This window comes from Aspergillus tubingensis, assembly GCF_013340325.1.
Source record: "Aspergillus tubingensis WU-2223L DNA, scaffold_7, whole genome shotgun sequence".
Lineage (NCBI taxonomy): Eukaryota > Fungi > Ascomycota > Eurotiomycetes > Eurotiales > Aspergillaceae > Aspergillus > Aspergillus tubingensis.
In genome coordinates this window covers 4,210,338-4,234,972 of record NW_023336281.1, presented here as the reverse complement: position 1 = coordinate 4,234,972, position 24,635 = coordinate 4,210,338, and the positions used below count along the sequence as shown (strand labels likewise).

The following is a 24,635-nucleotide window of genomic DNA, read 5'->3' as shown; positions in this document are numbered from 1 at the left end:
ATAAATATCATATATAAATTGAAACATTGTATTTTCTAGACCAAAATTCTGTGAAGAAAGGAATCAGAATCTAGGGAGTGTTCACTGGCAATATGAATACTGCTTTCTGGTAAAGCTTATATTTTTGCCGCTTCTGATTTTATTCACTCCCTGCTCATGCTGCGGAACGTTGTGTTCGTTTCTGGCTTGAGAGTTGGGCTTAGGGTAAAGCCCCGCCCATACCGTTCACTGAACTCAGGCGTTGTTTGATAATCCGCCACGTCACTTGCATCTGGCATAAGGCTGGTCTTCGAGAAAGGCTTATTATCGGCTCTCAGAGAAATAGGATGCGCAACAGTGAGATCTCGCGATAGCTGCTGTATTGTTCCGTTGCTCATATAGCCTCCTACTTGTCTGCTCCTCCAGCCCATTCCTCGGTTTTTCCCATGGAGAACCTTCCCATTCGCGGAGACCATGAACTGAAGAGCGTCCCCAGTACCATAGTTTTCGATAACACTGACGGACTCCTTGAAGTTGCTATCAGCATGAGAGCATATATCAAGACACTGCCGAGCAGCTTCCCACTCATCGCGTAGCCGCGATAAAACTTGAGTATCTTCGTCAGAGGAGACTCTACGTTTAGACTTAGCAAGAATTTGATCCATCACCTCCTGCATATGCTTTTCCAGCTTGGCAGTTGTTGCAATAAGGCTCCTTTTACATTCCTGTAAGCCTTTGTTCGTGACAGTCTCGGGCGACGAATCAGCCATCTCAGATCCTCCAGCTGGGCTCGTGTCGTCGGATAGGAGCTGGATCTGGTCGATATGATCTGATAATTGGGCGCAAATCTGAAGGCATTTCTCTGTGCTCCGGCGCTCCTCCTTCAGGGAGTACAGTTCGGCTGCATCCGGATCGGATAGAGTTCCGTCCTTTTCAGCCAGCTGCTCCAGCTTTTGATCTATACTCTCGAGTCGGGCTACCAGGTCCTCTTTTGCATCCTGAATGAGAGCCTCATAGTTCTCAATGCTCTCAACAGCGACCGCCGATTTGCGTCTGGTGCGGAATCAGAAATCATGACCACGGAGAAGAAGTTTAATAAGATACCAATGTCGTTGGGGTGGGGCTGGCTTACAGAGTTGCATCAGTTAGGGCAATATTAATTGTGGCCTTATACCCTGCCAACAAGTGACGGAAATCATCGATATTATCACCCAAGTATGTGATTCTTGCCCAGTCACGGAAGCTAGTCCGATTATTGCTCGATCTTGACGCGCACCGCACCAACTCCTGCTGAAACTCCTTGCAGGCATTGCCACAACGAAGTAACGGCAAATCTAAGGCTGAGAGGTCTGCATCAGAGTTCGATTCAACTAGCTCAATAAGGGGCGCCAACACAGCCCTCAAAGCTTCCAGCTCGTCGAGAAGCTCGCGCACACGCTTTGGGTGAGAACGGAAGCTGTTCACCGTCTCATAAAGCGAGACAGTGCCCTGAAATGCGAAAGTTGCCAAGGCAAGTATTCCAGAGGCGAGTCCGATTGGTTCCGCCATGGTTTTCTGTGTGCAGTGGTATCGCTTGACTGACTGTGCAAAGCACCAAGACAAAAGGTGAACTAGTTTAGATGAACAAGGCGAGATCAAAAGTCCAGAGGCAGTCTAGGTAAGGATTTTAGGATTGTAGATGAATGGGATATTCCTGGGGGCTAGATGGGCTTTTATCACTTCAATGCAGCATCACCTGGTCAGGCTGTAAACGCCGTGTTCACATACCAACTGCTGCTCTGTGGTGGGCAAAGGTTCCAAGGTGGTCGGGGTGGGGCGGCGGCGGCTGCTCAAACGATCGGCGTCGTGGGGAGGCAGTGTGCATTTGTCCGATGGCTGTTACGTATTGCCCGCAATACTAGTGCGGGCGCGTACGTGAGATTTCGAAGTGGACGGCTATTCCTGGCTGCGTATTTCTGGAGTGAAGCCGGTCACATGGCGAGCCGCCTGTGGAGACCAGCGACAAAAGTTCATCCAATGGCATCAATACTACCTTTCGTCGGTAATTGTAGCCTTGTAAGATGTCCAAGCACAATTAACTAACCATCATCTTCCAAGCTTACGGGGCAGTCTTGCGCAAGATTTGGGCAGCAATAGTCGTGGATCAGGCCCGGACATGATCCTGGGCGATAAGGGCTGCGAGCCATGGCATGAGCCATCGTTGACTTGCCTGTGCCGACAAGACATTGTTTCATGGTTTTCGTCACGTTGATACACCCGAGGTATTGCGCGGTATACCGTCTTCACGTGACTTTAGTGCTAATATATGGCTAGTGGGAACCTCGAGCATTTAATATCAGTAGTCGCGGGGTTCCTAAGATACCATGTAACACCTGGGATATAGAAACTTGATTCACAACAAAATCTACCAACTATACAATTTGGCCCCTCGCCAGTCCAAGGAGTTAATCATTGAATCCTTTCATATTAGTTTGATCTAGTCTAACAGCTGACCAAACATCTCTAATAGCTGCTTGAATTGACATTCTTAAATTTTAACATATCCGGCTGAGTGAGGATTACCATGGATAATTTTGGAACAAAACCTTGCTACAAGAAGCACGTTAGCAGCAAAGAAAGGGGCCATGTCAAATCAATACAGGGGGTAGGAGAACTGTGGCTTGTCACCCATATCGAGGGCGAAAAGAACAATAGCAAGGCGGTCTGATTCTTCCCGCCACCCACATTGACCCGAAGCTTTTGTCAATCCAAATTAGCTCATTTGCTCAAGATGTTCGAGCTGTCGTCCTCTAAAGTTTTGATTGTCGCGCTACTCGTAATGTCCAGTTTAACATCACTTCTTTGTCTACTTCTAAGTACCGACTACCGTTGGCCTGTACTAGGAAGCTAAATGGCGCTATATATGCTGCTCTTAGTTCGGTTCTTCCAACATTGCCTTCTTGTTGAAATTTCCCGGGACTTCCCCTCCCCTACAGAACGATGTCCAAAAAGCATACTGTCCTCATTACCGGCTGCTCTGATGGCGGTCTTGGCTCACACCTTGCCCTCCAATTTCACGCTGCCGGGTGGCGCGTCATTGCCACAGCTCGAAATCTGTCCAAGCTCAAAGAGGCCAAGAAGTCGGGCCTTGAAATACTCCATCTCGACACCCTGTCTGATGACTCCATCCGCAAGTGCGTTGCTGAGGTTAGCGAGCTGACCGGCGGATCACTTGATTCGCTGGTCAATAATGCCGGCGCTGGATACTCAATGCCGGTCATGGATATCGACATCCAAAAGGGGCGTGATCTTTTCGAGCTCAATGTCTGGTCTATCATCAGTGTGACACGGGCATTCCTTCCACTTCTCATGCAGTCAACTCGCGAGGGCGGCGCCCTGCTCATCAACCATGGCTCTCTTTCTGGAACCATTGCCGCCACAGGCCCCTTTGCAGGTGTATACAATGCCTCCAAGGCAGCAGCAGCTAGCTTCACGGAGAATCTACGATTAGAGCTGCAGCCGTGGAATATTAGAGTCATCAACTTGCTAACAGGTGCTGTCCGATCCAATTTTCACGTCAATGCGCCACGTCCTGAGTTGCCGCCGGATTCGCTATTCAATATTGCTAAGGACATCGTTGAACAAGCCATGGATAATTCGGATGATTCCGGTGATACTGATCCTGCCACATGGGCGCGGCAAGTTGTGAGGGAGCTCAGCAAGCGCAATCCAGCGTACTGGATTTGGCGTGGCAAGTTCTCGACGTTGGTGAGGCTGGGTAACATTCTCCCCCTGGGGTTCTTCGATCGCATCATGAAGAAAATGGTAGGACTGGACGTGGTAGAGCAAAGGGTTAAGCAGAAGCAAACATTATGCTGAGAAAGTGGTGCCTGTAGCACTTGGTAGTGGTCGTGTTGTTTGGGACACTTTTTACTCAATTCTGCCGACAAGATAAAGTACCCAGAATATAACTGCATATATTTACATTTTCCCACCTCTTTCCGCAAGGGAAGATGAAAGGAATGGTATTACCTGGTAATTACTTCACTTAAAAGAAGGTCTTACTGATCCTTTTGGCATATTAGGCTCAGGAGGACGCTGTGTAGCCTGTGTCATCCCGCCGATCCAGGGTAGTAGTAAATTGTACCACAACACGGCAGGTCTGCACAAATATGGAAGCTAAGAATGTTGGCATCACCACACCCGGAATACAGGCGATACACCAAGCTAGGGTGCAAGGTGACACAATAACAGTTACGACGGCACAATGCAGGGAAAATTATTAGTGACACTTATATTAGCCGATCTTATCGGTCGAAAAAGGTGAAAGGTGCATGTTATCAGAGTCAAATAGTTGACCCTTCTTTGTGGCGCCTGTGTTGTGCTCATTTACCGTATCTGGCATCGGCCTATTCAGTAGGTGCCTAAACAGTTACCTAGACATATCGAGCATAAATTCATCGACGATATGAGCATAGCATGTATGGGTGTCACATCTATTACTATATCCGAATCTATCTATCGCCAAAACTTGAGGGGAGAAAATAGGATGGGATAGAATTACATATGTCACGTGCAACGTCACTCAATCAGACTGTAGATAGCGTTTGCGAATAGGGATTTTCACATCAACACATGATGGTTTGATGAGGTAATTGATATTGCTGCAAAGCAATCTGATGAAGGCAATGAATTAATGTACAAATCCGTTGCTACATCATTAGACATTTTCGTCGCAGGTAAACTGCCTAAAATAGAAGGATACGATTAGCAAAGAACGCACTTTGCTTCTCTTCCTTGCCGTCAGCCCAATATCATCGATTCATTAATGCATTCCATACGCTGTATCCTCCCTCCAATATTCCTCGCAGTTTGAGATAATTGACACCGATTGACATCATATCTTGTAGACAACCGACGTCGCACAGGAGATGCAGTACCCATGTGCCAAATCATGCGTTTGCATTTGATAGTCCTCATAGCACAACACTACATTCCTCGAGATGCTTGCCGGAATAAACTTATCATCAGAGAAGTGTAGGTTCTGAGTGATTCGAAGATCCCTACAAAGCGGTTATGATAGGATCCTCCCTACATTCGAAGACATACTGCCCTGCGGCTACCATTTCGGTAGGACTTCAGACACCCCATACATCCTAGCAGGAATCGCGTTCACTCTTATTAGCATAGGCCCATGATGACAGTACTCAACATTGACACTCTCATCCGACGGCACCTTGTGAATTGCAATGTTCCTATTCAGGACGGGCATGACGTCGAAGCGGATCTGGCGACCGCCATAGACGCTGTGTGCGTTGACACTAATTGGAGGTCCTGTGCAAATTGGCTACAACAGGGGTTGGGTATCTCCAATCGGACTGCTTTCTCTCGAGAACTGTTGAGAATCTACCACGCTTACGGCCACTGCTTAGCGAGAAATATGGCCTGCCATATCAGTGATAGCATTCTATCAACTCTGTTACGCCAACAGAACTGGAGGGAGTACGTTGTATGTACTCTATGCGGCCTGGCCTTTTATGAGCGTCCTCCAGTCGAGTTCCATCCAGAGGATACTGTCGATGCCTTCGTGCAGGCCAAAAATCAGTACGGAGTGCTTACTTGGGGAAGGAGACACGGTACTACCATCGACATACCACCGGAGTCCTTGGAGACCATGGTCTAGGCCGCGGGTGGGCGTGGAGTAATCTTGTCTTCAGTGGCTCACCAGCGGTCTGCCTCCTGTGGCCAGCGGGACGGGATGATCTCGCGGAAATCGAGGATAATGTGGGATTCTGCTACGAATGTGGGTTGAGTGTGCTCAGCCATCTCGGCATTGACGATGCCTACCTCGCTCGTATATTCGGCCGTATAATTGCTGCAGGCCGCAGACAAACCATTCCAGCGATTTTGTCGCTTGATTATGCGATGCGACACATGGCTCAGGAAAAGCGTTCTGCTCATACTGCTGCCACCAATCAGCTTCGGGTCGCAAAGCCCTGTCCAGAATATGATATAATTGTGTGGGATTTTGCCGAGAACAACTTCATGCAATACCATGATGATACGCAACACGGTGAAGGCATCAACGCTACAAACGGGTATGTAGTAACTGATCTTGTCCACCAAATTGTGGATGTCGGAGCGGAGATGGCCACAGGTGAGCACCTGAATACAGTTGCGAGCCTGGTAGTCGAAGCATTTTCCAGGTGTGGGGACCTTGTTACTGCATGCTTCATGGTTTGGCGGGAGTGTGCATCATGGTACAGACACGAGCTCCTCATGCACCGTACACCGTACCTCTCGGACGACAGGTGAAGCGGTCGCCTCTGACTTATGGGTACTGTCTGCTTACCGACACCCTTGCGAGGAATGGGCGTCTACGGCCTGGAAAATTGCCCATGAAGAGATCATTAGAAGTAAGCCGTTGCGAGTTCATGACGAAAGCTGCCGGGATGGGCTTACGAAGCTGTTTGACAAGCCTTACACAGTTGTGCCTGATGATGTGGTGCGCAGTGTGGAGTGTGTATGCAGTAAGTGTGCGGAGATTCAAGACACTGCGTACAAGATTACAACTATCGCCGACGGCGAAGACTGGCAACAGGAATGTGAAGAGACCCGGGAGTGGACAGCCAAATGTATACTCCACCTGACAGTATGCCAATGCAGCGATGTCAATATCAAGCGAGAAAATGAAATTCTTCTTTCCTGGACATACTTCACCAGCCCGAAGTGCCTTGCCGTCATGGTTGGCTCAATACTCTGCAGCAATCCAACAGCAAAAATGGCATCGGAACGCCCGGATGACGCTATCACGCTCGCCGAGTTGAAGGTCTGAATGGCCACTCTACGGCATAGTTATGGCAAGTCTCACAAACTGAAGGGCAATGCTGTCATTTTAATGGGGTTTCTCTGTTTGAATAGATTGAAAATGTGCCGTTGCTATTTCTTGAAGTATTTAATTTTTCCACTATGGAGTTGGCGACAGTCGGGATGGAATTTGGGGAAAATGAGGGAAACAAAGCGGCGCGACCACAACATCCGGTGTGGAGTGCTCGCCACGTGATCCTCGGCGACTTCATGTGTTTGCTTCTGCCATTTCCCGCGCGCTCCCCCCTGCAGCGACATGCATGCAACCATCTCGAGGCATCACTCAGCCCGTGTGGCCATCGCCCCCGATTGTTTGCCATAAAATTGCCAATAAGTGGCCGGCCCACTCAACTCGCCCCACGAATACACCCTTCAAGAATGATGACATTTCATAAGTCAGGTCATATCACACACGAATTGTATGATTAACCCCAATACTATGTGCACTGGGCCATGATTCGTAATATCTCTTCTGGTTGAGCCGTTAAGATTGCCCTCCCGAGCCTCTGCACAACGTCCTCCGGGTCCAATTACCCAGGCTGCTCGATATTTGTGCCGAGACGCTTTCTAAGTCTACCGTCGCTATTGTATGTGTCTGAAACATCATACTCAGAGATTATAAAAAGGCGCATTACGTGGCAGCAATGAGTATCTCGCCTCCTCCCACACCCCATTCAAGGGCGGTAACAGATGTTGAGTGGAGATTCGAGACCATCACACTACCCTGTGAATGGGTCGAGGATTACCACCCAGGTGGTTATCACCCCGTCATTCTCTGCCTGTGACATCGAGTAAGTTCTTCAGTTGCGTTCTTTCCCTGCGGCGTTTCAAATGGCCGGTACTCACTCCCTCTCAGAAATGGTGGATACGTCGCTCTGAAGATCCTTGTGGCCCAACTGCCTGAATCGACAGCTAAGCTACACATCCCACGACATATCACCGAAACGGCACCGACAGAAGCTGCCAGCCATGTCACGCGATTGCTAGACGAATTTGAGCACCACGCTTCTAATGGCGTCCACGAATGCCTTGTATTTGAGCATATGGGTCCGAGTGTGAACTCTATGGTCGAGGAGCTACCCCAGTTTAAACCTCGAATGTTTGGAATGAAGGTACGCTATCCGCCATGAATGGCGAAAAGCATTCTGAAGCAATCATTGGAAGCTCTGGCATTCTTGCATCGGAATGGCATTGCGCATGGAGATTTTCAGCCAGGAAACATTCTCTTCACTCTGAAAGATCTCAACTCAACGCCGGAAGAAGTGCTCCGGCAAGAGGAAAATGTAGAAGCTGAGTCGATCTCGCCCCCGGTACAGAGGCTAGACGGCAAGCAAGACAAATGGGCGCCTCGGTATCTTTGCGTTGCGCAGCCTCTGTCGCCCTATTCACACATTACGCTGAAGGCTTTAAAGTCAAATTGTCCGATATGGGCGGCGGTCAGTCCCACTTGATTCCAATATTCATTCTATGCTCCTTACAATTATTACTTGTACTCATTGTTGCCTATCATGAACAGCATATCTCTTTTCAAGGCCCCCAGAAAAACCCGTCACTCCCCTTGGCCTTCGGGCTCCCGAGCTTATCCTGACTGGAGCCGTTAATAACACGCTTGACATTTGGAGTTTCGGCTGCCTTATTTTTGAGCTAATCACCGGAGAGCCGCTCTTCTGCGTTCCAGGATCCGAATATGAAGATGATGATCATCTTCTCTCCCTTACAGAACGGCTCGGTGCCCTTCCTGATGATTTATTCATGCATTGGAAGACCTCCTCGCTTTACTTTACGCCTGAGAGGAAGCTGTTCAATTGTCAAATCGGAGGAGTCGGTCCAGAAGAGGAACCACTTTTGGTGGATCAGGTATCCATGGAGGAGCAGTTCGACTCGACGGAGCCGGATATTGACTCGAAGGAAGCCGACGAAGTGAAGGGACTCATTCGATGGATTTTACAGTATGATTCTGCAAAGAGGCCATCTCCTGCCGAGATATTGTCTCATCCATGGTTCCGCAACATCGATGTTGGGCGCGTGTAATAGAAGGGACTCATTGGCGGATAATACTTGTCTCTTCTGTTCTTCTCCCTTCCCACTTCTAGTTCATCTATTGTGGTGTTTCATTCTTTGTATTAGACCGCGGACAATACTTAAAGGAAGCTGCGAGCGGGAATACGAAGCCCACAGCTAAGCTATGTGTCATTGGGCGTGGGAACGCGTAGTCGGTATTCCTTGCATGCTCGGAAACTTTCACCTACCAAACTTTTGCCAGTGTACTCATAGTCTTGGTATGAGCCCTCCTTCCTCGTGGCGGTTGTTGGTTATGAGTAAATGTAGCATTGTAGTATTGCTACTTTCCGTACGCTGCTCAAGGTAGCGGCCACGTCCTTGTGGAGGGGTTGGTCACTTCTTCAACACACGCCATATGAAGTGCACTCCATTCTCACTACTCATTGCAAACTACTCTTACAATTCGCCATTATTTAAGATTTACATAAGGTACTGTACATAATTAAGCTATGCTTTTTCTTGGCAAATGAAAGTATCCTTAGAACCCAACGGGTGCCGTGTCCTTCACCCGGTTAACACTGCGGCACAGCTTACGCGCTGCTCAGAGTATTACCAGCGTTCGCAGGGACACTACTCTCAATCGAAGATGCAGATGCAGCTGAAGCAATGGTCAAGTTTTCAAAGTCGACAAAGAATCCATCGTCATCGTAGTCGAAAGAACCAGAGCTGGTGTAAGCATTGGTGACGCAGTCTCTTCCCAAGTACGTCTCGCATTGGCATAGATCGGCTGACTCAGAGCTGAACAGCTGGCCGACAAAGCCGCTCTGTACAATTGTTGGGACGTTGTTGAACCAATTGCCTTCAAAGAGTCCCATTCCGTTGTCGGTGCCTTCAATGGCGTGTCCGCTGTTATCGGCCCAGACATTGTTGACTGCGTGGAAGAGTGTATTACCACTGAGGGCGGGACTGCGGCCGGAGGTGTAGTAGACATAGTTCCCTGAATTTGTCATTAGTTTATCACCAGGTTCAATTACTGGGTTGCAGATCCAGCCATTTTAGACTCACTGTAAAAGGTGATGAGGTCACTGGAGCCGACCAGCTCGAGGCCCCAGTACGTGTGTCCATCACAGGTAGCAGAGTAGTCGGTCTTCCCATTGATAAAGCTATTGGAAATGGTGATGGCATTATCGCTCTCTTGTCCAAAGCTATAGTGCTGGCGACCTAGGGAGGAAGTGGTGACATGGTCGATCCAAATCTGGTTGGTGTCGGAGAATGTAAGAGCATCGCCTCCCCAGACATATTTCGGGTTGAGGTTGGTGATCTCGATGTTCTGAATGATGATATTGGAGACGCCCACGAACCGCAGGCCCTTGCCATTGAGCACAGCGCCTGTTCCTTTGCCGACCAGCGTTTTGTCTGAGGCGACATTGATGCCCTCGTATCCTGCAACATCGATGGTCACGTCATAGGTCGAGGTGTCACCACATCCACCAAGCGTGTTAAGAATGGCCTGTCCGCCATTATCGGGGGTGCAATCATAAATGTTACAGGCCTGATAGGTTTTGGTACCCTCCGAGCCCACAAAGTCGAAAGTGCCCTCGATAACAATATTCTGGGGCGAAGAAGAGGTGAGGTACTCTTTCAACTCGTCGATCGTTGTCGGATAGACAGGGGTAGCGTCGCCTCCTCCCGTCACGCCCGCTGCGAAGCCGGGTGCACTCCCAGAGACAATGGAAGACTGCGCTGCCTTGGAATGATGCGCAAAGGCCATCAAGGCAATAATGGTGGACGGGAGGTCGGGCCTCATATTGAAAGCGCGGTGTTTGACCAGAAAATTATTAATTTCTTGAGGTGGACTACGTGAGTAGCTGTGGGCGGTGGTCCCTACGATGCATTTATGTCACTAGCTTGCCAAGGGAATATAGTTCACATCTGTGGATTTGGGGGACTGTTGCCTTGACCTGCTATATTGAAAACATCTTCTGCTGGCAGTATATCCTGTCATTTCCCACACAAAACTTTGATTGGGTGTTCGAGCTAGATCCACCAACAGGAGTGTAGCGAGTGGACATGTGTTCTTCACTAAATATATCAACTGCCAGGACTGATATCGTGTCACTGGAATTTTCGGCTAGTCACAGAGTGTCAACCAAAATAGCATAGGGGGTTGCAGCACGATGCGGACAATGCTCCGTGCCAAACACCGGATCCCTCGTGTCGAGTCGCGGAAACCCTGTGTCTCATCCAGGCCCCCACTCGGCACGGAAGGTGTCCAGTCCGATCGTTTCCAACGAAAGAACCCCCTTCCGCATTGAGCTCGACGTATGTTATTGATGCAGAAGTTTCTATTCCAGCTAGAATAGCTCCCCCGGAAAAGCCCTCGAAGGAGGTTTGGTCAACAACATATAATCAGTATGCTCCATTCGTTGCAAAGATAGGATGGCTCTGTAGTATATGCTGGGACGGTCGGCGGGGCGCCAAGCAGGGACCCTTACCGAACTGACCGGCTCTACTCCGTAGCGGCGTTTAGTTGTTTGAGCATTGCCCATGCGATCCAACGAGAGCTTCTCCTCTTTTTTTACTCATCATACTTTCGGGCGCTGGATTTCGGTATTCATCCTGGTACCATGTTCTTAATATCGTTATCTCTGAGCATACACACACGAGCTGCGGTGTACAAACACTTGCAAGGTGATAAATTCTTATCAAAAGACTGAAGGGCGCTCTCCGCAGAAGGAGACGACTACATCGAATCCGGTGTTCCACATAGAAACCCCATAACTGCCAAGATGTACCTGAAAAGCTCCGGTGGGGAATGCATGTGTCACAGTGCCACAAGTTCACAACCCACCCCCTATGTTGTCTCTAACGCGCCGTGGTTAGTTACCGCCGGAGCCCAGCAGACAGTCGGACACCCCACTCAACCCGGCAAAATAAAGCGATGATCTCCTTCCTTCCTCATCATTCCAAAGGCGCCGTCATGCCGGGCTATCATCGCTTTCTCGGAGTCGAACCCCGTGCCAATGCGATGTTTCATGTGATCCGTTGTCTGTTGGTATATTGCTCGCTCTGGAGCCAAAGTTTTTCCGATTGCAAGCTAGAATACTCCTAGACTGGACAAGTCCGGACTCAGGAAGTATAGTTATCTGAATTAAAGAGCGAATCCAAAACTGGATATTAGCCAACCATGACCTGCATTATCCCAAAGATTCAGTGGAAGGAGAGAACTTCATGGTCCTTGCCATCCCGACCTCTTCAACCACTCCTCGAATGTACTAGCCCGCACTCCAAGATCCGCCCAAGAGCAATCCTCCTCTGGGGTCATGGTCCCATAGCAAATCTTCTCATCTGGCGCAACAGCAATCCATTCCATCATCTGCCTGATGTCCTCTTCATACCCCTTGCCAACCGTCCTTGCAACTGTGGCACCCCAATCATCTAGACTGATAGGATCGAAAATTGCCGGTTGATATCGCACGGTCGAAAAAATGGCCGGAAGATCGGCAAATCGCATCTTGGAGCTCACCACCGGGTATACTTTAGAGGCCGTCTTTTCGGGTCCAAGAGAAAACACTTCTACTTTTTCGATGATCGTTAGCCGCCACTGTGACATAAAACGAGGATGGATTGTGGTATTGGGACCAACGTGCCAGCTGCATATACACCGATATCATAGCTCGGATCGGTCCAATCTGCGGTTTTGTTCTCGGGAACCGGCGGACAAAAACGGACGATCCCGTTTTCTACACAACGACGATGATTAGTATTGGCGCAATGCTACCTGTGAACATGGATATAGCTACCATTTCGCCGGCAATATTGCACCCATTGTACATTCGTGTAAAACAGCCCTTCGCGCGGCACATCATGTAAGCCTAAGTTCAGGCACATCAAATCCTCTCGGGATGAGCTACCCACCAGGCCGCAAAGCCGTCACGGCAGTCAACTCGCTCTTTGCGAGTTGCTCGATTTGAAATTTATGGTCGAAATGGAAGACCTTTTGGAATTGCCCTTTGCTCGCGTCCGCCAGGTTGGGTAGACTGCTGATAACAAAATGACGCACCCCAGATACTTTGGCGGCGGCCACGATATTCCTTCCCGCTACCAGCTCATGCTCGAGGTCCTCTTCGGTTTCAATCATTTGCCCAAGAATGCGATTATTTGTGACTGCAAACACGCCCCAGACCCCGTCGAAGGCACGCTCTAGGCTTGTGACGTCATAGACGTCGCCAGGCACGAGCTGTAGTCGGCCAGAGACTTCTTCTTCTGGATAGACGGCGCGAAGTCGTTCTGCTTGGGGGGAGCTGGGATCACGTGTCACAGCACGAACGGTGAACGAGGCTGGGTTAAGCGGGCTTTTCTGCAATAAGGCACGGACAACTCCGCTCCCTTGGTTGCCCGTTGCGCCCAGTACGGCGATAGTGCGGGGAGTGGTAGTCGATGTTGTCATGCTTAAGAGACAGATGGTTGGCTAGAATATTTGTGTGATTTCACGGTCAATAGTGGGTGTAATCCTGGAGGGACAGTTGCGATCGAGAAGTTCCGAGGCCATACACGACTCAGCCTTAGCATCTAGAAGGGGATGATTTGGCCAGTCATTGTAAAGTGGATGGAAATCAAGCGCAGTCGGAATTACGGAACAGATTGTGTGTATATCAAGGCAATCATCGTGGATGTGCGGGTAAACCCCACCTTTAAACCAACCAGCGAGCGATTTGGTGGTGGACAAGGCAATAAATTGCCTCGAATTATATGAATGACCCCGATTATTCTGCACGGAACCCAGGGAGACGATAATAATGCTGCTTACTCATATATCCGGACACTAACGGACTAGTCTTGCCGAGGATGTGGTGAGCAGGTCGGATATGAGCAAGCGAATCACTGCCGATAAAACTTCTTGGCGATGCAATGTGATTCTGCCTCATGCTTATGTTTGAAGACATGCCGTATATTGCACTTGTCTCGTATATTGGGCAAGGGATATGTAACGGATTTATAGCCAGTAGTACAGCGATCGGCTAAATATATATACAAACCAATCCGCTGAGTGAGAACCTAGCACTCGGTATATTAGTATAATTGAATCATCAACTGTCAAGAGGGCATGACACGAGCTTCGCCCGGAAAGAAACATACCTCCCGATCTATACAACCAAGAACATATATGGAGTCGGCCTCCATGGTACCAGTATCAAGGTTAATGGACCTAACAGGTTGCTTTGTTGCTCTTGTGAGTATTATCATTTTCAATAAGAGCAGGACATTTGTAAAGTTCAGCCAAATCTGGAATCAAGTGATTCAATCATAATAGTACGCCCGAGCTGCAGTAACCCATTATGGTGGATTTTCTCAGCAGGGGGTTCTTCTACGCTTCTACGCGCAACCAAATGCTACATGGCCCGATAATGACGAGATCGTCAGCTTCCGGGGGATCATAGACCTAGCTTAATGCTCATATCCGACACAACGATTTGCTTGGCATGCTGGCCGAACAGCCGTTATACTATTCGCATCCGCCGTGACTTGAACGACCTGAAGGGCTAATATGACATTAGTAGTCCATGACAGACAACACTACATTCACCTGTCGTGTATGATCGATGGATGACAGTGGAATCATGTCACGCGTGGCATTGTTTCCTGACGCCTAGTAAGCACCTGTAGTAGGGGTTTTCTAATACTTAATATTCCAGGGCTATATATACTGAACGAGTTATGGACATTAATATTCAAGATCATACTAGCTGACCTATGGCTATGAATGTGTCTCACCGATGCCCATTGAGCCTTAAACCAGTCACACGAAACCGAGCGTTCATATCAGAAGTCGATGCGATGCACAGAGGTGAGTTGAGGTGCCCTATATTAGATAGCTGAGGCGGAGGGTGTGGTATGAGCGAAGGCCGGTGTAGAGGAAGCCTGGCTGGTGTGGCAGTAGCGTCTCCCATCGACGGACGGCTTGACCATGCGAGCAAAGCACCCACATAGCTTCGTTGATTCAACCAGCGATACAGATATATCGTCTCATAATATTTTTCATGGAAGAAAGTCTCATATTAGAAAACCAATCGGATAGATTTGGCACGGGCAGCGGGAAAAAAAAAAAAAAAAAAAAAAAAAAAAAAAAGACAACAGATAATCGATGTCACTTGCGGAACTATTATTGGATTTGGATTTCCAAGCATCATGCGCTCATTGCTCTTGTGACTGAACTAGCAGGTGTCAGAAAGAAAGTCAAAGGATACTGTATGGAGTATGGGGCCCATATGTTAATTTGGCCGAACTTGCAACAGCCACAGCACGTGCGGAAATGATAACAGGGTCAAGATCCAGGTCTAACCATCACTGGATTGATCTTACTACTCCTATCCATAAATCACATTTTTCTTTGGAATGCTTAGGCCGTATATGCTCTCGCCAGAAGCCTACGTTTGATGCCGAACTACACATATTGGGTATTTGGTCCTGCTTGCTGAGGTCTCAAGCCAAGGATTGGAGTAGCAAGATGGTTGTGGGGCAAAAGAGGAATCGACAAGATCCCCGGCAGATCGCATGCTGCTTGGTACTTGTAGTAGCGTATTGGCCTCGACTGAGATTGCTGAAGGAGCTTTCGACACGCCTGCAGGCTGGAGCTTGCATACGAATTACGTACAAGATCGGCGCATGGCGGTCTTCCCGGCATGGCGCAACCATTGGATGACTACATACAATTTGTCGTTTTGGCATAACCAAAGTAACGGAACCCGACGGCCACAATCAGACATAGGCCTGCCTTGACAGTGTGATATTTGTCATATCCAAGGATGTGGGCCATTTCAAGAAGGCCACAGAACCCCGAGATACCGGTAGGAAGTTGAAAGAAATCAGACCCAGACTCATGATGACCATAGCAACACCCAAGCCCCCCAGCATCACACCTACTCGGCCGAGATTGCTTATGCATTCCAGTACTGCGTATGCGTTCAAGGATATTTCGGGGTAACGGCCGGGGCCCGCCTATCACTCCCTACACCCCCTCGGTTATTATCCTGTAGCGCAAAAGGCGGAAAGAGGTAGGGGCTGGTCCATTTAGGACAATGTAGCGCTTTAGTCCAATAACGGCATACACAGGACCCCACTGGTAAGTTGAAATAGCATCTAAGAGACGTCTCATTATTTTACACTGCTCTGCATCTTGAAATCGTGCATGCCTGCTCTACTGCTCGGGAATTCCATCATGACGAAAACCAGTAGCGATGATGTATCCCAAGCTCAGATTCCTCTTTCCCCTTCCCAAGTCAAACCACCACCCGATGGGGGGCTCAAGGCATGGACCCAGTCTGTCATGGGCCACCTGGTATGCTTCAACACCTGGGGCTACCTGGCCAGCTTCGGCGTCTTCCAATCCTACTACCAGAACGAGCTTGGGGTGTCTGAGTCCGCCATCTCGTGGGTGGGGTCCATTCAAATATTTCTCATCTTCTTTGTCGGCACCTTTTCTGGACGCGCCCTCGACGCTGGCTTATTCCGCCCCGTCTTCTGCGCCGGCGTTCTCCTGCAGGTGCTGGGGGTCTTCATGACCTCGCTCGCCACCAGCTACTGGCAGCTCATCCTGGCCCAGGGACTCTGCACGGGGCTGGGAAGTGGCTTACAGTTCTGCCCGACCATGGGCCTCGTGGCCACGTACTTTGACCAACGACGCGTCTTTGCGGTGGCATTTGCCCTAGTCGGCAGCGGAACAGGGGGCATGGTATTTCCGGGATTGGTGAAGGGCTTGCTCCCGACGCTGGGGTTTGGCTGGACGATGCGTGTGGTGGGATTCGTCATGCTCGCCACCAGCTTACCAGCCATAGGTCTCCTACAGACACGACTTCCGCCGCGCAAGTCCGGGCCCCTGGTGGAGCTGGCTGCCTTTCGTGATCCCGTGTACACGCTCTTTATTGTGGGCATTTGGCTCAATTTTTGGGGCATGTATTTCGCCGTGTACTACTTGGGAGCCTTTGGACGTACAGTCATTGGCTTCAGCTACTCCGAATCGACGAACCTGATCATTGTCTTGAACGGCGCGGCCGTCGTGGGCCGGTTGGTCCCCGCATATTTAGCGTCCTTTCACCTGGGTCCGCTCAATACTATCATCCCCTTGGCGGTGGCCGCCGGTGTGTTGATGCTCTGTTGGGCGGCGGTCCACTCGTCTGCGGGGCTGTACGTCTTTGCAGTGTTGTACGGTTTTTGCGCCAATGGACTACAAGGCATGTGGCCGCCGACGCTGTCAAGCTTGATTACGGACCTGAGTAGGGCTGGAACACGGATCGGCATGGGCTTCACTATAGTCAGTTTCGCGTGTCTGACAGGGCCGCCATTGGGCGGTGCCCTCGTTGCCAAGGCACATGGTTACATTGGAGCGCAGATGTGGGCGGGCGTGGCCATCTTGCTGGGGTCCTTGGTACTTCTGGGTGCGCGAACAGCCAAGGTGGGCTGGCGTATTCTAGTCAAGGTGTGATTGGTCATGTTTGAGCACAAAGGGAACCCGGTGAGCTTGTTTATGAGAAGGCTTGGCAGGCCGAGAGAGGGAGAGAGGCAGAGAGAGAGAGAGAAAGTGAGACAAAGGATAGGAGCAAAAGCGTGTATCTACAGGTTCTGGCCGAAGAAACTCCGTAGTAGACTAGAGAATCAAGTAAACGACAACATAACCTACGAAGTCGTGCTGAGCTCTGTTGAAGCCCGTCATCCGATTCATTATTTCCTCCCAAGTTCCGCCCCCTCTAGTCGTCCAGGCTTCCTGAAGGATTCCCCAAAGGATTTCACCCCGGCCGCCAAGTCGCGACTTCTCCTTGGCATCACGGTCATTCCGGGCTTTAAATGAGATGCGTGACTGACCCATGCGGAGGACGTTGTTGCCCTGTGAGATCTGCACCCCGACTGCATCTCCCCGATCTTTTCCCCTCATCTGTGTAGCTGCATTTTCTCCCGTGCATGAGGGGAAGGCCAGATGAAGATGAGAAAGGCCAATCATCAATGGCCCTTGCCACACGAATCAATTTGATGCTACTCGCATTCACAGGAGCTTATGGCGTGCCTGACTAGGCAACAATCCGTAGACGCTAGCACGTAACTAACCGAATATTGCTAATGCCTCAATCGACAAAAAAAAAGCCCTCCGCTGACACAGGTCTCATTGGGAATTCGCGTAAGCAGCCCATAACGGGCGAAGGGATGTAGGGATGTTGCTCATTTACCTAACGAGTGATGTGTTAAAACGCAAAATATTGTGGTAAGTGCTCCTCCGTTTGTTGCTCTCTCCATAAGCGCTGAAGATTGGCACGACGTATACACAGAGTTTTTTTTTTTGGTTCTTTTTTGTGTCCAAGAAAATCTAAATTTAACGACTGTGCTTTCCTTGGCGTCGATGAATCCAAGATGGGAAACCATTTTTGGGACAGACGGGCAATATCCCCGCATTTGTCCGTTCATGCTTAGTTACGCTACAGTCTATCTATTTTTGTCAACGCCCACTGCACTAGGTCACTTCTCCGTGCTTCTTGTATTGGCTTAGCTCGCCCTCTCGCTCACCCCGACCGCGGCTACATCCGGATGTGAAGGTCCAATCCGAGCAAAGCTGCATTTTATGCAAGGCAGGCTGGCCAAGCACTAGGGTGGAAACTGACCAGCTCTGTGCAGCACTTACGGGCCCGATCGACCTTGGTGGTGTGTCTCGCGGAGCCGATCTTGTTGGTTCGGAGTTTGAGGAGGACCAACGATCTGCACCTGTTCTAGACCCGAACTTCAGGCTAATAGACAATGCTGTTTTCCCAGCTTGCCAAGAAAGCACTTCTGCAGGATTGAAGAAGCCTAGACTGGGCCCTCAGGTAGGGCTGTGCCAATACTGTTCCTCAGTCTTGATTATGCGGGGCCTCATACTCGATGTCGGAAGGATCGCAGTTGATGAATCCAACTCAATGTGATGTATTGATTTGAAACCGATATTAGATGGCCGGATGACAGTATGGCTATACTCTGTGCAAGCATGGGACAGGTCCAGTTCCGCCGTATAGCGACCAACCGCAATAGATTCCCTGTGGCCGCTTGGGCGTATAAGTGTTTCGAATGCATCTTCTGACAACTGCATCATAGCATGTTCCTGGCTTAGCACCCTGCCATCTTCCTTTCACACTATAGGGTCCTAGATTAGCCTCTTCTATTTCTGCCGATGCGTAGTACCGAGGCCAGCCACGTGAGCCGGTCTAACGCCCTGAGTCACTACTCCTTTGTTACCACTGTAAGGCCCATTCTTGTTGTGTGTAAGTGCTGTATACTCACACACGATGGATTCAATCTCATGCATCCTGCCCGGCGCGCATCCTGGGTCAAATAATAGAGGGTTACATTGTAGTCCGACAGAAGGCGGATCCGGGTGTCGTGTAGGAAAGTCCACCAGTCGCTGAACAGAATCGCGTCTGGCGTCATGGCCATTATGGGATTCGATTTTGTAATACGAGTTGCTATTCCCGCCAGCATCATCCATCTCGGCAGGGTTTCCTTCTTTCGAAAGGGTTGCTCGTGCTCGCCATTCGATGTTCTCATCACAAGAGGAGGATCGGCATGCATTGGTGACGCATTCATTGCGAATTCATTTCTGATTCTTCCTCAGCTTACCGCTTGGCAATATAGACCGGCAGCGGAGCTCAAGGATGAGGGGGTGGCCTTCGAGCTCCATGCATGTTGCAGATGCCCACGAGTTGCAGCCACATTGTGCTCGGACGAAAGGATCTTGGCTCTTGTGGTCAGCTGTATAATGTGATTATACCGTGAGATGGGGTTTTAGAGGGAGCTTGAAGGTGATTGTGGATTGGGCGTGCAGCGTAAGCTAAGAATAGCCCTCATCGTCTGTCCTGTTCGGGAACAACCCGTTCTAGTAGATTGATTGGCTATCCACCATCCTGTACTCAGACCTGGGAAGGATAAATACTTTCTTCACGAGGGGATTTGTATAGTCATCTTTTTCAGTAATCGAAGAATCACTCGTGCTTGACATTTCACAATGGGCTCATCGTTATCCTCGGTTGCCACTTCCTCTACCGAGGACATTGTCATAGTAGGCGCCGGCGCCAGTGGCATAGCAGTCCTTCTTCGCTTGATTGAACATGCTAAGAATGGCAAGAAAATTCCTCCCCTCATCGTTGTCGAGAAAGCCTCGCCTCCTGGCCCAGGACTGGCATACTCTGCCGCTTGTACCGGCACCATCTTGAATATGCACACGGACACAATGGGTCTATATTATAACGACCCCAAGCATTTTACCAGATGGAGAAGCGAGCTATCCAGTGGTCCCTTTCCCTCCCGAAGTCAATATGGGGAGTACCTGGAGGCGATGTGGTCTGAGATACTCTCGCAAGCCCAACAGATGGGCTTGGAGATCTCACTCATCCAAGACGATGTATCGGACATTGACCGTCATGATGATGGGACCTTTGCTTTGACACTGGCAGGTGGGAGCCATCTTTCTGCCCAATCTGTTGTATTGGCGCTGGGAAATTTCACCTCTACCCTCAACACGCACCTACTTGATCAACCGGGCTTCTTTCCCAGCCCGTGGCCGACTTCTCAACTACAGTCCATTCCTTCCGATGCCCCTGTCCTCATCATCGGATCAAGGCTCTCCGCTGTTGACGCTGCGCTGTATCTCTCTAAGAACGGCCATACGGGCCCGATGACCTTCATGTCGCGCAGTGGCCGCCTTGCCAAAGTCCAAGGCGAGCCTGAACCTTTCCCGCGCCGTTACACCCTTCATACCTTGGCCCGAGAGCTAGAATCGAACCCAGCGGAAGGTCTTGTCAAACTCACAACCACCCTTATGGATGAGATTGACGGTGTGAACAACGGTGATTGGACCTGGATACAGAAGTATGCCTCACCAAAGGCTGAACTACGGGCAGACCTGTGCGCGGCACAAGAGGGGAATGTCCATTGGCAAACCGTCCTTCGCCACACTGCCCCAGTCATCGAGCGTTACTGGCACTGTTTACCTCTGGAGAGCCAACAACTCTTCATGGCCAAATTTTTCACTCCCTGGATGCGATACCGCCACGGGATGCCCGTGCAGAACGCCCAGAAAATCCTCAGGCTGATGGAAAGCTCCCAACTAAGTGTGGTTGCAGGAGAGGCCGTCCACTGGGATGACGATGAAGGCATCTTCATTGCTCAGACAACTGCTGGACCCATAGAAGCAGCATACGTGATCGAAGCGACTGGGCAAGAGTGCAATCTTGATCGGATTCCATCGCCGCTTGTCCAGTCCGCTGTCCGAAAGGGTTTATTCACGCCGCACCCGATGGGTGGGGTTGACGTCGACTTCGACACCCTCTGTGCATCAACCCCCGGCCTATACACGATGGGCTCGCTGACACGCGGCACGCATTTCTACGTCAGCGCCATCGATCGAACGGCAGCCCACGCGGCTCGCATTGCCGACGCACTGGTTGGGGAGCCCCCTGCCAGACCTTTACACGTTGCTATCTTTCTCGGCTCGGACGTGGCCTCCCACCTGATGGCCAGTGACCTGGTTCCCCGGCTTCTGGCCGAGGGCCATATGCCTTTCCTCTTCCTGACGTCCAGCACGGAGACACCTCCCACAGCGGCGCCTGATAGTGGGCCTTTGGATTTGCGCAAGCTAGCATTCTTCGAACGCGAGCTTTTCCGCAAACACCTCAGTCCCACGCTCGAGAAAAACGGTTTAAAGGGCACACGGCACATGACTGTTGGGCAGATGCAGTCGACATATGGGGTTTTTGTGCAAGAAATCCCAGACTCGAAGGGTAGCTCCGTTGCCAAGATGTTGCAAAAGCACTTCATCGACGTGGGCATATCGCTGCCATGCGGCGATGTGCTCAACATCGGTGTCATTGATTACTTTTCCTCGTCGTCGCATCATCTTCTATCTTTGGGTGGCGGCGTGCTTTCGGCACCCTGGGGCAACAAGAAAGTTGGAGCCCAATTCGAGTATACCCTCCGATGCCTCCGTGAGGACAGTGAACTGGGGGATGTAATTGATAGACGCACCTCTCCACTCGGGCACTCCGCTGCAATACTGACAGGTGTGGACAAGGAGTATGCGCTTGGAGTGCAGATAGTCCTTGATGCGATTCAGTTGGTGAGTCGAGGAAAGCCATTGCGCGATGTTTCGTGGGATCGAACTAGCCATACTTCCCGCCACAGCTACCTCACTGCGGAAGAGTTGTTGCAATATTGTCATGACCGGGGAATTGATCTGGTGGACGGTGACAGTGTTGTGGAAATGCTGGTGGAGTCATTTGCACCCCCGGAAAAGAGAGAGGTGCTGCGAAAAGAATTGGGCGAGGTGGTGCAGGAATGGTATGTAAAGCAAGGGGTTAGAATTTCAAAGGCATAGGTATTCAGGGGGGTGATGTAGTGTCGAAGCAAGACTCGTCGTTTAAGTAGCCTCAGTGGAATGATATCTGAACTCAACAGCTAATACAAAGTACTTTATGTATACAGATGTATATACTTACTATATATATATATCTTTCGAGGCTAGAGATGGCAATATCGCGGATTTACTAGTATAGTCATCGTCAAGATGATCAACGGTTGCCATTTGGAGAGATGATTGTAAATGTTGAAACAAGACTCCTTTGTTTCATGGGTATCATCTTCCTCCAGCCCAAGAAAAGTTGATCCCATGCACATTGCATAAATGCGTCAATTTCCCCCAATGACACGGAATAGTAATGTTCCGATACAACTGCCACAAACAGCTTAGCGTGTTTCCCTGCTCTTCCGCTGACAGGAAACATCGAATGGCTAAATAACCGATCAACTCGTTTGACAATACTGCGAGCGTCTCTCAAGGGGCGACTATATTCATGCACAATCGTCGGGCTAAACGCTCGTCGCTGGCTTGCTTGCCCTGTCGCGCTCGGCACGCCAAATGTGATGGGAAGCGACCGAGCTGCACCCGCTGTGGTGAGGTTGGCCAGCCGTGCAGCTATGCCCCTTCGCGGCGCGGTCTCGTCTCTCGACACCCACAAAGGACAGATTATCCCATGAGCCATTCCAGCCATCAAAAAGGTGCCAGCACATCTACATTTGAGCAGGGTACGAGCTCATCTGTCTCGGTAGATCTTCCACCCATGTCCGTCGTGCCCAATGCCGATCTGGATGGCTGCAGCACCGAAGAGCACCTTTCCCGGTCGGAGGACATTGCAAATGACCCATTGATCCACTCCTACTACAAGAACTTCCACGTATGCCATCCATTTGTCCCACCACGATATCATCTTGTGGAACTATGTCAAGATCCTCGCAAAGCGCATGCTCTTGCACCGTTGATTGCCGCTATGCGTTTCATGGGAAATATCTACAGTGCGCGAGAATGGTCGGTCCCGCTCAAAGACACGGTCGAAACCGCGCTTTCCCACTTGTCGCCGTCTGATCCGATTCAAGTTCAGTGTCGAATCTTGTACTCCGTAGCCTTGTTCTGGTATGACTACAAAGTGGATGCGCTGTCGCAATTGGACCAGGCGGCTCGGATCGCCATTGCTTTGCAGATGTTCAAGGGAGAATTCGCAGCGTCCCAGGAACCGGTCGATCTGGTCTTGAGGGAATCTTGGAGACGGACCTGGTGGACCCTGTACATTGTAGACGCCTACTACGCGGGCACCTTGGGAACGATGAATTTCAGGGTCATGGACCTTGATGCGACCGTTGAATTGCCCTGCGACGAGTCCGATTATGAGTTGGGGGTAAGTGCACACACTCTCTACCCTAATCACCAGTACCAGGGTTGGCTTATGCTTCAGGTTGAAGATCATTCCCCAACCTAGAACCCTTGAAGAATTCAATCAGCGCGAGTTTATTTCCGATAATGTCCACTTCTCCTCTTTCGCACACCTCATTGGTGCCGTGCAGTGCGCCGCGTCCGCCATATCGATAACCCCCAAAGTGGCAACCGTGGAAGACTCCATGCATCTGATCCAAGCGGTCGATTGCGGCTTGGATGGATGGCGACTACTATTACCGCCCGAGCAGAAAAATGTCATCAAGGCGAATGGAGACATTGATGAGCTCTTGTTCCAAGCACATCTGCTTATCCATGTGTAAGCTTCACGTTTCTTCCTCGCATATACTGCCACTCACCAGCTAGATCCACCGTTGGCCTCCATCGTCCATTGTCGGCCCTCGATTTCAATGCCATCGAGAATGTATCGAGCTGTGCCCGCAAGCCTCCCCGTGACACCCCCACGCCGGATTTAGTAAACGTCCATACCCTCCGGGTCTTGCGGGCGGTCGAGGCACAGGTCCGTCTTCTGGCTTTACCCGCCCCAAGATTCCACCACACCCCTTTTACCACGTGTATGGTCAGCGAGGGGATACTGGCCTTGCTCTCCGCTTGCCGTATTTTCCTCAAGGGGAAAGACCTCGCCATTGCAAGAGATCAGATCCGGATGGCGCTCGGCTCTCTCAAGGTGCTTGGGGAAGTCTGGCCGAGGACAGTGAGAAATGTGGGCGAGATCCAGACAATTGCTCGGTGTGTCCTAGGACTGGGACAAGGTCCCAATGATCAGGCTATTGCTGGACCCAGTGACCCGTTGTCTTTTGGTGCGCACGGGGTGGATCCAAACCTAGCCACCGACAGTTTATCGGAACGCGACAAAAGCCCGGCTGCTTCCGTCTTCCCTATTGATGATCTATGCGGCTGGTACAACATTGGAGCTGCAAATGATTTCCCATGGGGACTAGGTGCAGGAGGATTATGATCGACTAACTGGTCGTGAAGTAGAGAGTCAAGATTAACCGAGCTAAGAAAGGGA

General features: G+C 50.3%; 8 protein-coding genes across 8 annotated transcripts; 6 read left to right on the top strand and 2 right to left on the bottom strand.

Annotated features, from left to right (window-relative positions):
* Positions 1–5,155: 5,155 nt before the first annotated feature.
* Positions 5,156–6,793, top strand: AtWU_06345 (uncharacterized protein; the record flags this gene model as incomplete). The annotated part of the gene is made up of 3 exons (XM_035501455.1): positions 5,156–5,594; positions 5,642–6,115; positions 6,225–6,793. The coding sequence occupies 3 exons, from the start codon at positions 5,156–5,158 to the stop codon at positions 6,791–6,793; spliced, it is 1,482 nt and encodes a 493-aa protein (XP_035357348.1).
* A 722-nt stretch (positions 6,794–7,515) lies between these two features.
* AtWU_06344 (kinase-like protein) lies at positions 7,516–8,061 on the top strand (the record flags this gene model as incomplete). Its single annotated transcript, XM_035501454.1, has 3 exons — positions 7,516–7,616; positions 7,682–7,937; positions 7,990–8,061. The coding sequence occupies 3 exons, from the start codon at positions 7,516–7,518 to the stop codon at positions 8,059–8,061; spliced, it is 429 nt and encodes a 142-aa protein (XP_035357347.1).
* Positions 8,062–8,164: 103 nt separating this feature from the next.
* AtWU_06343 (kinase-like protein) lies at positions 8,165–8,856 on the top strand (the record flags this gene model as incomplete). Its single annotated transcript, XM_035501453.1, has 2 exons — positions 8,165–8,261; positions 8,342–8,856. 2 exons carry the CDS (start codon positions 8,165–8,167, stop codon positions 8,854–8,856), a joined length of 612 nt encoding a protein of 203 aa, XP_035357346.1.
* Positions 8,857–9,416: 560 nt separating this feature from the next.
* AtWU_06342 (polysaccharide lyase family 1 protein) lies at positions 9,417–10,633 on the bottom strand (the record flags this gene model as incomplete). The annotated part of the gene is made up of 2 exons (XM_035501452.1): positions 9,417–9,823; positions 9,892–10,633. The coding sequence occupies 2 exons, from the start codon at positions 10,631–10,633 to the stop codon at positions 9,417–9,419; spliced, it is 1,149 nt and encodes a 382-aa protein (XP_035357345.1).
* Positions 10,634–12,055: 1,422 nt separating this feature from the next.
* On the bottom strand, positions 12,056–13,276 carry AtWU_06341 (cinnamoyl-CoA reductase; the record flags this gene model as incomplete). Its single annotated transcript, XM_035501451.1, has 4 exons — positions 12,056–12,430; positions 12,490–12,569; positions 12,630–12,677; positions 12,745–13,276. The coding sequence occupies 4 exons, from the start codon at positions 13,274–13,276 to the stop codon at positions 12,056–12,058; spliced, it is 1,035 nt and encodes a 344-aa protein (XP_035357344.1).
* Positions 13,277–16,045: 2,769 nt separating this feature from the next.
* AtWU_06340 (monocarboxylate permease) lies at positions 16,046–17,308 on the top strand (the record flags this gene model as incomplete). The annotated part of the gene is made up of 1 exon (XM_035501450.1): positions 16,046–17,308. One exon carries the CDS (start codon positions 16,046–16,048, stop codon positions 17,306–17,308), a length of 1,263 nt encoding a protein of 420 aa, XP_035357343.1.
* Positions 17,309–19,846: 2,538 nt separating this feature from the next.
* AtWU_06339 (FAD/NAD(P)-binding protein) lies at positions 19,847–22,213 on the top strand (the record flags this gene model as incomplete). The annotated part of the gene is made up of 1 exon (XM_035501449.1): positions 19,847–22,213. One exon carries the CDS (start codon positions 19,847–19,849, stop codon positions 22,211–22,213), a length of 2,367 nt encoding a protein of 788 aa, XP_035357342.1.
* Positions 22,214–22,688: 475 nt separating this feature from the next.
* Positions 22,689–24,581, top strand: AtWU_06338 (putative C6 transcription factor; the record flags this gene model as incomplete). Its single annotated transcript, XM_035501448.1, has 3 exons — positions 22,689–23,567; positions 23,632–23,921; positions 23,969–24,581. The coding sequence occupies 3 exons, from the start codon at positions 22,689–22,691 to the stop codon at positions 24,579–24,581; spliced, it is 1,782 nt and encodes a 593-aa protein (XP_035357341.1).
* Positions 24,582–24,635: the final 54 nt, after the last annotated feature.